Source organism: Stomoxys calcitrans, chromosome 1 (assembly GCF_963082655.1).
Source record: "Stomoxys calcitrans chromosome 1, idStoCalc2.1, whole genome shotgun sequence".
NCBI lineage: Eukaryota > Metazoa > Arthropoda > Insecta > Diptera > Muscidae > Stomoxys > Stomoxys calcitrans.
This window is the reverse complement of record NC_081552.1, coordinates 136,981,110-136,996,993: the sequence shown is the minus strand read 5'-3', so window position 1 is coordinate 136,996,993 and position 15,884 is coordinate 136,981,110. Positions and strand designations below refer to the sequence as shown.

Sequence of the window (15,884 nt, the reverse complement as noted above, 5' to 3'; positions counted from 1 at the left end):
TATATACTTCAGGAAGGAGTGGTCTAGGTATAACTCCGTGCAAGACAGAAGTAGTGCGGTTCAGAAGTAGATACAAGTTACAAGTCTGTCGTCTTGGGTTTTTGGCTGGACAGGAAGTTGAACTTCAAATCCAACATTTTGGAAAGAGCAAGAAAGGCAACTCTTGCCCTATACACCTGCAAGGGAGCCATTGGCAGAAGTTGTGGGTTTAGACAGCATGTCATGTATTGTATATATTGCAGTTGTCAGACCTATAATGCTATATGGTGTTGTGGTCTAGTGGACGGCGCTTCCAAAAGTGCTCCTACTGTTCAATACTTAACCGGATCCATAGGATGGCTTGTTTGTGCATCGCAGCCGCACTGATGACGACACCATCTGATGCACTGAATTTAATGCTACATCTTATGCCTCTGGACATTGTGGCTAGACAAATATCAGCTATTACTTTCCATGAGGTTAATGGAGCTTTCGAGTTGGTCATGTGGCGGCCAGGCAGTGTGGATTACACCCTACGGGCTCAGTGATAAAAATTACTGTACTACTATTCCTGATAGAAGCGATTGCAACTACGATATCCCTGGTAACAGAAGTTACATGGACTTCTATACGGACGATTCCAAACTAAACGATCAAGTGGGCATTGGGGTGTACATTACAAATCTAGAACTCGTCACGTCGACAAGGTTACCCGACCACTGCAGTGTGTATCAAGCGAAGATCCTTGCAATTAAGGAAGTGGTGGAATGGCTAGGACATAATTTCATTACGACGATAGGCATAAATATATTCCCGGATAGCTGGCAACCATTAAATCCCTGGATAATGTTTTTCTGAATACACAAACTGCCTTCGACCGTCGCAGTTCTCTCAACGAGATGGCTGAACAGTTCAAACTTCATCTGTTCTGGGTGCCGGGCCACAGAGATATCCCAGGGAATTGTAAAACGGACGAGCTTGAGAAACTAGGAACAAATCTACACATTGCAGGGTACTGGAATCTGTCGGTATGCCTCTAGGGACATATAAGCTTAGTTTTCAGGACCAGGCCTGAAAGACAACGAATGGTCACAAAGAGGGGGCTGTGAGCGTTCCAAAACTATATGGCCTAATCTGGACTCGAGTAGGTCTACCGCTTTGCTGTCATTGGCTAGAACAGATGTCTCAGTCATTGTGTCCGTCATGACAGGTCACTGTCTAATCGGATAACATACTGCCAGACTGAAGGTTGCCAGCGAAGAAAAAGAGACTATAGAACACCTTCTGTGTGTGTGTCCAATACTAGCAGTCAGAAGGAGCTCAACTTTAGGTTCTCATTTCTTTGAGAACCTGTCTGATTTAGTGGATGGGAACATTCGCAAGTTATTGGGCTTTTTAAAGCGATCTGGATGGTTCAACTATAGGAACTAGAACTTCTGATAGTATCACTATGAACGAAAAGGTCAATGTGAGTCTGACGACAGACTGCCACTTAAACCTAACCTAACTATATGGTTAAAATAAAACACAGCTTATATTAATATTCAAAAAGCACTAAGGTGGAGTGGCATACAGTGCGCGCATTAAAAAAACAATTTAAGGTGGTCTCATTTGTATAACAACCACAAATCATAAGGTGCAATCCGCCATCAAGGTGATCGACGTTTTGCCAACACACATAAATAAATTTGTATGTGTATAAGTGTGCGTACATGAGCAGAGAATACGCTAGAAAGAAGATAACAACAAAGAGAATTCAAACAAAAATCTTAATACCGTCAAACTGGCCGGCTGCTAACAGTTCGCGCGAGAGCCCCTTTTAAAACCGCCTTGATTGCTACTTTAATTTTGATTTACCTGCCAGTCGTTTAAGAGCGAATTAGTTATTTCTGCCAAAATAATACAAATCTCTTCAAATTACTCTTTTAACGGCCAATCATTCAAATGCGAATTTCATTTTACCGACCTACAATATTTAGAAATATATCACCATTTTCACTAAATTTTGCTTCTATTCACGTACACGTTGAACTTTTTATGCAAAATTTAATAGAACAGATTTTCATATGCATATACACTGAAAGAAAAATGTTCGTACTATGAACGATTATGATCGTTATATTATTGAAATATGATGTTAATATTGAACCAACGTACAATTTCATTAATGCATTGAATCCTGTTACATTGTATTCACAACGAGGGTAAGTTGCAAGTATGGTAGTTCAATCAATATATTTGCGAAACACAGTCGCTTCTTTAATGACGACTGTTCATTGTATTTACGATCATAATTGTTTAAAATTGGTTTTCATTGTATTTACGAAATGTTATTCCTTGTATTTATTACATAAATTGTTGTATTAATAAAATCCAATCGTTGTATTAATTAACTAAATTGTACAAATAACGAAAATGTAATCGTTGAATTGATGATCGCAGATCATAGTTTGGATGAGCATCGATCATTGTATTTATGATCAGTGATGATTGTATTGATGATGAATGATTAATTGTTGGAATGAATTTTTAAAAATTTTTACTGTAAATAAATCTTAATAAACATATTGCAAAGTCTATGCTTAGAGAACATACAATAACTAATTTTCAGCTCAAATGTTGCAATTTGTAGATAAGTCGTTAAGGTTTATAACCGTTACCGCCATATTAAGAAGTTCCATAGATTCGCTGATTTCACAGTACCAATTTGATTTATATTTTCCAGATCCACACTACTTTTAAGATACAAAATATTATTGTAATTTTTTTTTTCAGTTTAATACTTACTAACGAAATAGGAGAACATACATCTCCTATTACGATTAAGTATTTTTATACCCTCCACAATAAGATGGGGGGGGTATACTAATTTCGTCATTCTGTTTGTAACTACTCGAAATATTCGTCTGAGACCCCATAAAGTATATATATTCTTGATCGTCGCGACATTTTATGTCGATCTAGCCATGTCCGTCCGTCCGTCTGTCTGTCGAAAGCACGCTAACTTCCGAAGGAGTAAAGCTAGCCGCTTGAAATTTTGCACAAATACTTCTTATTAGTGTAGGTCGGTTGGTATTGTAAATGGGCCATATCGGTCCATGTTTTGATATAGCTGCCATATAAACCGATCTTGGGTCTTGACTTCTTGAGCCTCTAGCGTGCACAATTCTTATCCGATCAGAATGAAATTTTGCACGACGTGTTTTGTTATGATATCCAACAACTATGCCAAGTATGGTTCAAATCGGTCTATAACCAGATATTGCTGCCATATAAACCGATCTTGGGTCTTGACTTCTTGAGCCTCTAGAGTGCCTAATTCTTATCCGATTGAAATGAAATTTCGCACGACGTGTTTTGTTATGATATTTCATTTAACGACCTACAATATTTAGAAATATATCACCATTTTCACTAAATTTTGCTTCTATTCACGTACACGTTGAACTTTTTATGCAAAATTTAATAGAACTGATTTTCATATGCATATACACTGAAAGAAAAATGTTCGTACTATGAACGATTATGATCGTTATATTATTGAAATATGATGTTAATATTGAACCAACGTACAATTTCATTAATGCATTGAAATCTGTTACATTGTATTCATAACGAGGGTAATTTGCAAGTATGGTAGTTCAATCGATATATTTGCGAAACACAGTCGCTTCTTTAATGACGACTGTTCATTGTATTTACGATCATAATTGTTTAAAATTGGTTTTCATTGTATTTACGAAATGTTATTCCTTGTATTTATTACATAAATTGTTGTATTAATAAAATCCAATCGTTGTATTAATTAACTAAATTGTACAAATAACGAAAATGTAATCGTTGAATTGATGATCGCAGATCATAGTTTGGATGAGCATCGATCATTGTATTTATGATCAGTGATGATTGTATTGATGATGAATGATTAATTGTTGGAATGAAATTTTTTAAATTTTTACTGTAAATAAATCTTAATAAACATATTGCAAAGTCTATGCTTAGAAAACATACAATAACTAATTTTCAGCTCAAATGTTGCAATTTGTAGATAAGTCGTTAAGGTTTATAACCGTTACCGCCATATTAAGAAGTTCTATAGATTCGCTGATTTCACAGTACCAATTTGATTTATATTTTCCAGATCCACACTACTTTTAAGATACAAAATATTATTGTAATTTTTTTTCAGTTTAATACTTACTAACGAAATAGGAGAACATACATCTCCTATTACGATTAAGTATTTTTATACCCTCCACCATAAGATAGGGGGTATACTAATTTCGTCATTCTGTTTGTAACTACTCGAAATATTCGTCTGAGACCCCATAAAGTATATATATTCTTGATCGTCGCGACATTTTATGTCGATCTAGCCATGTCCGTCCGTCTGTCCGTCCGTCCGTCTGTCTGTCGAAAGCACGCTAACTTCCGAAGGAGTAAAGCTTGCCGCTTGAAATTTTGTACAAATACTTCTTATTAGTGTAGGTCGGTTGGTATTGTAAATGGGCCATATCGGTCCATGTTTTGATATAGCTGCCATATAAACCGATCTTGGGTCTTGACTTCTTGAGCCTCTAGAGTGCCCAATTCTTATCCGATTGGAATGAAATTTTGCACGACGCGTTTTGCTATGATATCCAATAACTGTGTCAAGTATAGTTCAAATCGGTCCATAACCTGATATTGCTGCCATATAAACCGATCTTGGGTCTTGACTACTTGAGCCTCTAGAGTGCGCAATTCTAATCCGATTGAAATGAAATTTTGCGCGACGTGTTTTGTTATGATATCCAACAACTGTGCCAAGTAGGGTTCAAATCGGTCTATAACCAGATATTGCTGCCATATAAACCGATCTTGGGTCTTGACTTCTTGAGCCTCTAGATGGCGCAATTCTTATCCGATCAGAATGAAATTTTGCACGACGTGTTTTGTTATTATATCCAACAACTGTGCCAAGTATGGTTTAAATCGGTCCATAACCTGATATAGCTGCCATATAAACCGATCTTGGGTCTTGACTTCTTGAGCCTCTAGAGGGCGCAATTCTTATCCGATTGGAATGGAATTTCGCACGACATGTTTTGTTATGATACCCAACAACTGTGCCAAGTATGGTTTAAATCGGTCCATAACCTGAAATAGCTCCCATATAAACCGATCTTGGGTCTTGACTTCTTGAGCCTCTAGAGGGCACAATTCTTATCCGATTTGAATGAATTTTTGCACGAAGTATTTCGTCATGATATCCAACAACTGTGCCAAGTATGTTTGAAATCGGTCCATAACCTGATATAGCTGTCATATAAACAGATCTGGGGATTTGACTTCTTGAGCCTCTAGAGGGCACAATTCTTATCCGATTTGAATGAATTTTTGCACGAAGTATTTCGTCATGATATCCAACAACTGTGCCAAGTATGGTTGAAATCGGTCCATAACCTGATATAGCTGTCATATAAACAGATCTGGGGATTTGACTTCTTGAGCTTCTAGAGGGCGTAATTCCTATCCGATTTGGCTGAAATTTTGCATGACATATTTTATTTTTACTTTCAACAACTGTGTCAAATGAGGTTCAAATCGGTTCATAACCTGATATAGCTGCCATATAAACCGATCTGGGATTTTGACTTCTTGACCCCTAGAGGTCGCAATTATTATCCGATATGCCTGAAATTTTGTACGACGGATCCTCTCATGACCATCAACAAACGTGTTTATTATGTTCTGAATCGGTCTATAGCCCGATACAGATCCCATATAAATAAATAATAAATTTTATAATTTATAATAAATTTTACACAGGTCTCCAACATATAATTTAAATGTAGTCCGAACCGGACCATATCTTGATATCGTTTTAATAGCAGAGCAACTCTTTTCTCATATCCTTTTTAGCCTAAGAAGAGATGCCGGGAAAACAACTCGACAAATGCGATCCATGGTGGAGGGTATATAAGATTCGGCCCGGCCGAACTTAGCACGCTTTTACTTGTTTATATCAGCGCAGTCTGTACACGGCCGTATATGGGATCTTTTTTTTAATTTCATTTACATTTGACTTTTTTTATCTATATAAATATTAAGACAGTGAAAAAGGGTCAAATTTATCCATATTTTAAGTACACAAAACCCAGTCTGCGAAAAAACTCAAAACGACCAAATAAGTCGCTGCTAAAAATATATTTGAACAAACATGCATAAGTGAATTATTTTCTAAAATGTCTTGAAAGTGAACTCAAAGTTTTAAGGATCATTAACTTTCTTTTTATTAACATATTTGGTATAAACTAATGTTCAACAAAAACCGTAATAGGTAGAACGATTAACAAAATTCAGAAAATCAACGTCAACGATAGAATTCACTATTCCAACGAAAATGTTCATAGTTAAAACCTAAAATTTTGATGTATTAATGAATGCAAATCAACGAACGCTGTTCGTTAATATGATAAACGGTTTTTCTTTCAGTGTAAAATCAACAGTGTAGCATCAACAGCATTATTAAAGCGACTTTGTGTTGTTAATAGAATTATTTTTCGTTACAACGATCACATCTTCTAAATATAAAATTAATTTTACTAACGTACTTAGCTGTTGTATCAACGAACTCGATATGTTAATACTTTCTTACTCATACTTTCTCATGCACTGTCCACATTCTTATTTTTACCGAAAATGTCTGTTTTATTAATTTATTTTTGTATGGTATTTTCAAACATCGATTTCCGTGGTCAAATCAGCCCAAAAGTTTAAAATTTCTATTGGACGGCATAACACAAACAAAAATCACAGCGATCCCAACAAAAGCAATAACATTGAGGCAGAGTTGTTGTGACCCTTTCCGTGAGAATTTAATTGCATTTGCAAATAATTAAAGAAGTTTTTAAATGGCTGTCACACCATTTTTGCAAATTGTATAGTTCCTTAAAAATGTCGCTAGCATTTGGAGAGGATAACCACCGCTTAAAAATTTTTTCTGCTGTTCAAACCCAGGTGTTCAGCGTCATAGGCTAATCTCTGCGCTACTGACCTCTTTGGGGAGTAGTTTTAACTTTATAAAGAGGTGTTGCGGTGCGGCACGCCGTTCCGACTCAGCTATAAAAAGGAGGCTCTTATCAGTGAGATTTAACTTCAATCGGACAGCGCTCAATGATACGTGAGAAGTTTGCCCCTGTTCCCTAATGAAATGTTCATGACATGCTTTTTGACAGCTGTTGGGCGAAAAGTCGAAGTTTGTACTATGTATTATCTTTTATTAATCACAGAAGTTTTAACACGACCCATAATATTTACATGTACACATTTTTAAGTACGATATATTTGTTTTAACTGGAACAGAAAAATCAAAATTGTTTCTAATTTTCTATAAATTTTTTTTCTTTAATGAAAAGACAAAAATAATCTATTTATTTTTCAGGCTATTTATGACATGCTTGGTGCGTGCTCTTCAAACAGGCCAGCAGATTCAGCTGAAGAGAGAGCGAAAAATATTTTTTCAAAAATGGATGAAAATAATGATGGTCAATTAACACAGGAAGAATTCCTTAAAGGTTGTCTCCAGGATGAAGAGTTGTCTAAAATGTTGGCACCATAAAAAAATGTTTAGGGTATCTGGAAACATATGACTTTTATCATTTTATTATTATAAGTACTTTGTGCACAATAAACATAAAAATAAAAACTAAAACTAACAAATTATATTTAAAATTTTATTTCTGACCTAAGTTTCCTATTCAAGCCGTTAAGTGGAGCGGAGGTGCTTTGATTCACTCGGTACGAATATCTTTTAATGCAAACAATTTTACACCAAAAATGTAAAATTCAAGTTTAATGAGAGGGTTGGTGCGACTGATCCTAAGATTCTCAGTAATATTGGGTTTGGAGATTGGTAGCAGCCCATGCTAGCCCGGATGGTCTATGTTTTAATTCGACAATGGTATATCAGTCGTCCACAAATGCGGTCACTTGGTGAACATCCTATCAGGAACAGAAGTAAGGCGAACTGTTGAGGGTTCAAGAACCTTTGATAATGTCGGTAAAGCTGCTATCGCACTATATATGTTTGTCTCTTGACATGTCACTTTTGCAATTCATCATGTATGTCAAAATTGCCAAGTTACTTACGATTGTCCATTAGTATAGTCTGAAATCCTTAGGGCATTGCGTTTTTGAGATCAAGGCCCAGCCAACAAATAAAGTTGTGCACTTAAAAAATTGGTGAAATTTGGCTGGATCAGAAATTAGTTTGGTCAAAATCTAAGTGGCAGATTTATAAGGCTGATGGAACCAGTACATGTACTAAACTCCGGCTGTCACTAAGACCTTAACTTGTTTAAGAGAGCTGTGTCCTACGGATTTTTCACGGTGAGGCTAAAGGCAAATAAAAGCGATGAGATAGCTCAGCAGTTGTTGCTGAAGACTTGTCTGAGAAACTATAGTCAACTTCGCTAAGCCTAAAGGATTGGATAGAAACTTGAAATCCTCCTACATCAAAAAAAACCGAGGGGAGGTTTTGCAGCAGAACATGACTCATTCGGTTGGATCAACGTGTGCGCTAACGGGAAAGGAGAGAAATAAGACAGTGAGTCTTGTGAGGATGAACAACTGTCGGGCACAAACGATGACGATAAGGATAAATAAAGCCACTTCGGCTGAGAAGGTTTGATTAAGAATTCTTGAATTGAAACAACCTAAAGATTTTTCTAACATTCATAGAGTTATGTACCAAAATGTTCAAAATAGTAAAAAATGTGCCAGAGCTCTCATAATTCGGATACAGCTACACCTTGACAGTATATATTGGGCGACTAATTCGAACATTTATTTACTAAAGAGTACAAAATTGATATTTCTTTGCGAATTGAGCTAAAGCTTTCAAAGTTGGGATACAATTACATCTTGACATTATATATCGGGCATCTTGAAGTTTTCTCTGAAATTCGAACGGTTATGTACCAGGGTTCAAAATAGTACCAAATGGTACCCTTGGGCGGTACATTGGGCGGCAAAAATGTTTCTAAAATTCGTAGTAATTTATGGTAAAAAGTACAAAATACTACGAAATGGTATTTATTTACGGATTGAGCTAGAATTCTCAAAATTGGGATAAAGGTACACCTTGAGAGTACATATTAGTTGACTTGATGAATTTTCTTAATTCGTACATTTAGAAGCTCAGAAGTACAACATAATAGCTTATTTCATTGAGCAAAACCTGTCAAAATTGGGCTTTTAGACATTTTCGATAAGTCGTATCAAAGTGGTAAAGTATGTATTGTTGTTCTTGGTACTATTTGGCAACATTTCAACCGTTGAGTGGAAGTGTTTTTCTTTTGATTTGCCAAAATTTTTAGTAATGAGTAGTTATTAACGGAAAAAATTTAAAGCCACTCAAGAATAGCAACGATAATAGCGGCAGATCTAGATCCCGGGAGTATGCTTGGAATGGACTCCGAAGACTTACCGAACTGGTATTGGTTTAAGTACCAATCTGTTACGGTTTAAGTACAAAACCGCTATTGGTTTTAATACCAAAACGTTATTGAATATGCAATCCCTAATGAACTATAATAAAAAAAACAATGGAAATGATTTTAATCTTATTTTATTTCGATTATTTATGTTAATAGTTAGAATTAAATAATTACAAAAAATTATATTACACCGTTCCCAACCTCGATTTTTTGTATTATGCAATTGATTCCACATCCATTTATAACCAGAAGTGGTTTTCACATAATTACACCTACACATTATCTTTTACCACACAAGAGACTTTATCATGTTTTTGATATAGATAACGTCCTTAGTGTTTGTACTATATCTATGTCTACAACTGCCGAGTATTTGAACACGTTTTTACACACTCAAAAATAGTATTAAAACAAACACTTTATAATAGCGTCACTATTTCAAGTCCAAAGCTAAACAACACTTTTGCCGCGGTGACAGGAATACAAATGTAACGCCGTCAAATCTAACTAACCTCCTTCATCTGGTATTAAATTGATACCAAATGGTTTCAAAACTATTTGCCAACAACTTGAATAAAAAATACCAGCCTGTATTGGAAGAGTACCGTCGTATTTCTGTCAGTGTTTTGTCTGTTGCTGAAACCCCGACTGTTGAACGGCTGCTTCAGGCTTCACTAACCGACTGGTCTGCAGAGGCTTTTGACGAAGACAATTGGTTCGAGTCTTGAGGACAATACCGACCCTCCCTTAATTGCGCTAGGAAATTTACTACACAGGCTACTCCGAATGCTATACGTCTGCAATCGGAAACGACACAGCTGTCAAACAAACAAAAGATTTTGCAATAAAAACCGTAATAGGTACAACGATTAACGAAATTCGGTAAAACAACGTCAACGATTGAATTCATTATTCCAACGAAAATTTTCATTGTATAAAAGTAAAATTTCGTTGTATTGATGAATGCACATCAACGAACGCTGTTCGTTAATATGACAAACGGGTTTTCTTTCAGTGTAACATCAACAGGTATATTAATTTTAACATTAATAGAATGATTTTTCGTTACAAACATTAACGTACTTAGCTGTTGTATCAATGAACTCGATACGTTAATACTTTCTTACCCACACTTTCTCATGCACTGTCCACATTCTTATTTTTACCGAAAGTATTTTAAGTATTTTTTTAATGTTTCTCATTATGCCAAAGTCAATCATTCAGCTAATGAACTTGGTTGGTGTAATAATGATTGCAATTCTTTTTTATTCTTTGGCGGTTGATGGTTATATTAATGAAAATTTTTCATTAATTTTTGTATGGTATTTTCAAGCCTCGATTTCCGGGGTCAAATCTGCCCAAAAGTTCAAAATCCTTAGACCCAAGATCGGTTTATATGGGAGCTATATTTAAACATGGACCGATTTGGCTCATTTACAATCCCAACCGACCTACACTAATTAAAAATACTGGTGCAAAATTTCAAGCGCCTAGCTTTACTTCTTCAAAAGTTAGCGTGCTTTCGACAGACAGACTGACGGACGGACATGGCTAGATCGACTTAAAATGTCATGACGATTAAGAATATATATACTCTATGAGGTCATAGACTCATATTTCGAGATGTTACAAACAGAATGACGAAATTAGTTTACCCCCATCCTACGGCGGAGGGTATAAAAAGACAAAACTACTGTATTACAAAGTTTTGGCCGGTCTCGCCTCTAAAGCATAGAATTGATTCGATTCGCACGAAAATTGTCTTAATTGATAGCGAAATATTCCGCATTCTATTGGACGCCATAAGACAAGCAACGACACCCAACAAAATCAATAACATGGAAGCAGAATTGTTTGTGATCCTTTTTGTGAGAATTTAAATGGATATGCAATTTTTTGAAGAAGTTTTTAGATGGCTGTCACACCATTTTTGCAAATGGCACAGTTCCTTACAAATGTCGCCAGCATTTAGAGGGGATAACTGCCGTCGAAAATTTTTTTCTGGTGTTCTCGCCAGGTTTCAAAACCAGGTGTTCAACGTCATAGGCTAACCTCTGCGCAAAGAGGTGTTGTTGCAGTGCGGCACGCCGTTCGGACACAGCTATAAAAAGGAGGCGCTGAGATTTGTGAGAAATTTACCTCTGTTCCCTAATTTTTAATATCCCCCATACCTCAATTTTCAAAAAAGCCAGATCTCTGAGATAAGTGCTCCGATTTGAGCGAAATTTTGTATGCCAAATTATGCTACCCGGTATAACATTTTTGGGTTAAATAACCTTGGGGGGCGTCGCATCCCAAAAGCAACCCGGACGGACATGTTTATCGATTGGAACAATATCAAATGAAAGGTATTTAAGAGTAGAGTACGAACTTGGTATAAAAATTTTGCCCAAAGTGTTCGGGAGGGTCCCCCACCCCCAAAAACCCCCCAACAGGACTTTTTCAACGCTTTGGACAATATGGGTGTCAAATGAAAGGTATTTAAAAGTTGAGTACAAACCTGATTTCCTTAGCGTCTAAGAGGTCTTCCCACCCCCCAAAACGCATCAACAGGCCATATTTACTAATTGGGACAATATGGATATGAAATGAAAGGTATTTGGAAGTTGAGTACACATCTCCTCCCCAATCCCAAAACACCTTAAACCGTCATGAATGTCCAACGACACAAAATGGGTATCAAATGAAAAGTCTTTGGGAGTTGAGTATGAATCTGGTATACATATTTGGGATAGAGTTTTCGACCGGCCTACAATGGCAATAAATAATAGGTATTTGATAGTATAAAACGAATTTAATATCCAATTTTGAGGCTAAGTGTTTGGGGGTCGTCTCACCCCATAAACTCCCCCTAAACCAATTGCAATTGAGGCTCAAATAAAAGGAATTTAACATTACAGCATGATGCTGATATATTTTCAGCGCTAAGTGCGTGAGTGGCCGCCCCATACCCATCAAACCGGACATATTGGTGGATTATTATGGGCTCAAATCTGATATCTGTTTTATTGTCAAGTGTTTCCGGGATGTCTCACCTCATAAACTCGCCCTAAACCATACATATATACCGACTATAGCAATATGAATCGGATATCCACTTTCGTGGCAAAGAGTTAGGCTACTCTAATTCACCAACAAAACCAAGAAAATGAAGAAGATGGCCCGCCCATCCCCTTACCCTATTTTCAAAAACGCCAGATCTTGGAGATGGGTAGGGCGATTTAAGCAAAATTTAGTTTGTTTATAATAACTCAAAAATAGAAATTTGGTATTCTTAATTAAGGTGGCCGAATGAAAATGTAAACCAATAATGACAATATTTGGCTCAAATTAAAGGTATTTGAAACTAGAGCACGAATCTGGTGCACCATACCCCCAAAAAATTTATTTGCCGACCATAGCAATATAAGGCTCAAATGAAAGAAATTTTGGAGTAGTGCACCAACCTTCAGTCTGCCAGCATGTTTTTCGATTAGACAGTGACCTGTCATGACGGACACAATGACTGAGACGTCTGTTCTTATTACAAATGTGTACTCAACTTCCAAACACCTTTCATTTTATATCCAATCATTGTCCCAATCGGTAACTATGCCCTACTGGGGGGTTTTAGGACGTGGGTAGGCTCCTCAGTTATCAAGGAATAACTTTTTATATCATAATCTTACTCTTCTTTTAAATAGCTTTCATTTGATATCCATATTGTCCCAATTGGAAAATATGGGGGAAGGAATACATTTTTATATCATATTTGTACCCTACTTTTTTAAATACCTTTCATTTGATACCCATGTTGCCCAAAGCGGTGAAAGTGTACTGGTGGGGGACCCCCGAGCACTTAGGGTTATATGTATACCAAGTTCGTATTCTACTCCTTTATACCTATCATTTGATACCCATATTGTTCTAATCGGTTAACATGTCCGTACGGGTGGGTTTTGGGATGGGGCGTCCCCAAGTTAGTTGACCCCAAAATCTCAAACGAATTTCTTGTTTTTGGGGTACCATAAGGCGACGTACAAAATTCCGCTTAAATCGGTGCATCCATCTCCGTGATCTGACGATTTTAGGGGTAATGGAGAGGGTCGGATATCAAAAAATGTTGTACTCTATTTTCACCGGGGGCTCAAACTCTACCATCCGTGAACATTTCATGAAAATCAGTTCAGCCATTTTTGAGTCTATACGGAAAAGACAAAGAAACAAACAAACAAATTGCTAAAATTTCATTTTTATGTAATAGATTAATCTCAGAAGTTCTACAATAATACAGTTTGGGACGCGGCCCATAATATTTACATGTACACATTTTTAAGTATATTTGTTTTAACTGGAACCGAAAAATCAAAATTATTTCTAATTTTCTTTCAATTTTTTTTTGTTTATAATGAAAATACAAAAATAACCTCTTTATTTTTCAGGCTATTTATGACATGCTTGGTGCGTGCTCTTCAAACAGACCAGCAGATTCTGCTGAAGAGAGAGCGAAAAATATTTTTTCAAAAATGGATGAAAATAATGATGGTCAATTAACACAGGAGGAATTCCTTAAAGGTTGTCTCCAGGATGAAGAGTTGTCTAAAATGTTGGCACCATAAAAAAATGTTTAGGGTATCTGGAAACATATGACTTTTATCATTTTATTATTATAAGTACTTTGTGCACAATAAACATAAATACTAACAAATTATATTTAAAAATTTTTTCTGACCTAAGTTTCCTATTCAAACCGTTAAGTGGAGCGGAGGTGTTTTAATTCACTCGTTATGAATATCTTTCAATGCAAACAATTTTACACCAAAAATGTAAAATTCAAGTTTAATGAGAGGGTTGGTGCGACTGATCCTAAGATTCTCAGTAATATTGGGTTTGGAGATTGGTAGCAGCCCATGCTAGCCCGGATGGTCTATGTCTTAATTCGACAACGGTATATCAGTCGTCCATAAATGCGGTCACTTGGTGAACATCCTATCAGGAACAGAAGTAAAGCGAACTATTGAGGGTTCAAGAACCTTTGATAATGTCGGTAAAGGTGCTATCGCACTATATATGTTTGTCTCTTGACATGTCACTTTTGCAATTTATAAAATATGTCAAAATTGTCAATTTACATGCTATTCTTCATTTTTGCTATCACACTTGTATAGATTATTTTCGTATGACATAATCTAAAAATGTGAGTGAAAGTCGATTTTTTATGCGTACAAATTACTAAAATTTAAAACAATTTAATTTGAAGCTGCTTTCATCCGACTTGCAACAAAAACAGCAGATTTCTTTATGTTTTAGTGAAAATGAGTGCTCTATTCACTCATCGACAAGATGTGTTATTTTGAAATGTGATTGCTAAATGTTAGTTTTATTCGTATTACACTATGTGTGCAACTTTAACAAATGCGAACTTTGATATGTCATAAGACAAACACATATAGCGTGATAGTAGCTTAATAAGAGCTTTGTGACAACCGTAATTGACAAGGAAAAAGAAAAGGTCTGCGTACCTATGAACCAGCGGAGTGTGATAGTCGATGGACTACCATCGGTATACTCTGAAGTCCTTCGGAATTGCGTTTTTGAGATCAAGGCTCAGCCTACAAATGAAGTTGTGCACTTAAAAAATTGGTGAAATTTGGCCTGCAGCAGCACTTAATTTGGTCAAAATCTAAGTGGCAGATTATATAAGGCTGATGGAACCGGAGACCTGCAGTATATGTACAATACATGCAGTTTTATGTACTGCCACTAAAGCCTTAACATGTTTAGGAGAGCTGTGTCCTACGGATTTTACAAGGTGAGACTAAAGGCAAATAAAAGCGTTGAGGTTGTGGACTCAGGAAATGGCTCAGCAGTTTTTGCTGAAGACTTGTCTGAGAAACTATAGTCGACTTCGCTAAGCCTAAAGGATTGGATAGAAACTTGAAATCCTCCTACCCCAAAAAAAACCGAGGGGAGGTTTTGTAGCAGAACATGACTCATTCGGTTGGATCAACGTGTGCGCTAACGGGAAAGGAGACAACTCAGACGTTACTTCCACAGAAGCATCTGAGGATGACGCGTTCCCACCACCAGTGGCCATCACATGAATGTGGAAGGAAAATCAAATGAGTCTTGTGATGATGAACTACTGGCGGGCACAGACAATGACTGTAATGATAAATAAATCTGCAAGATTGTAAAGCCTCTTCGGCTGGAAAGGTCCTCCTAACTAAATGAGAAATTGACGTTGTCTTGGATTAAGAATACCTGGATTTAAACAACTAAATGTGTGGGAAATGGAGACATAAAGTCTGTCGCTAATCATTGAGAAGTTGAAGTAGTCAGCCTTGAGATTAAGGCTCTATTACACAGAATGTAGGTGTCATATGACATTTCAAATTTAACACGTGTAGACTTGTATATATCGTGTGATACAAATGAGACTAA

The 15,884-nt window shown here is 36.4% G+C and overlaps 1 protein-coding gene across 1 annotated transcript in view; it reads left to right on the top strand.

Moving 5' to 3' along the window:
* LOC106088930 (neuronal calcium sensor 2) overlaps nt 1-7,686 on the top strand; it is a 128,025-nt gene extending 120,339 nt beyond the window's left edge. Inside the window, exon 4 of the mRNA XM_013254646.2 lies at nt 7,406-7,686. Coding sequence (XP_013110100.1) covers nt 7,406-7,582 — 177 coding nt within the window. The 3' untranslated portion in view covers nt 7,583-7,686. The remainder of the gene's footprint in view (nt 1-7,405) is intronic.
* The last annotated feature ends 8,198 nt before the right edge of the window (nt 7,687-15,884 follow it).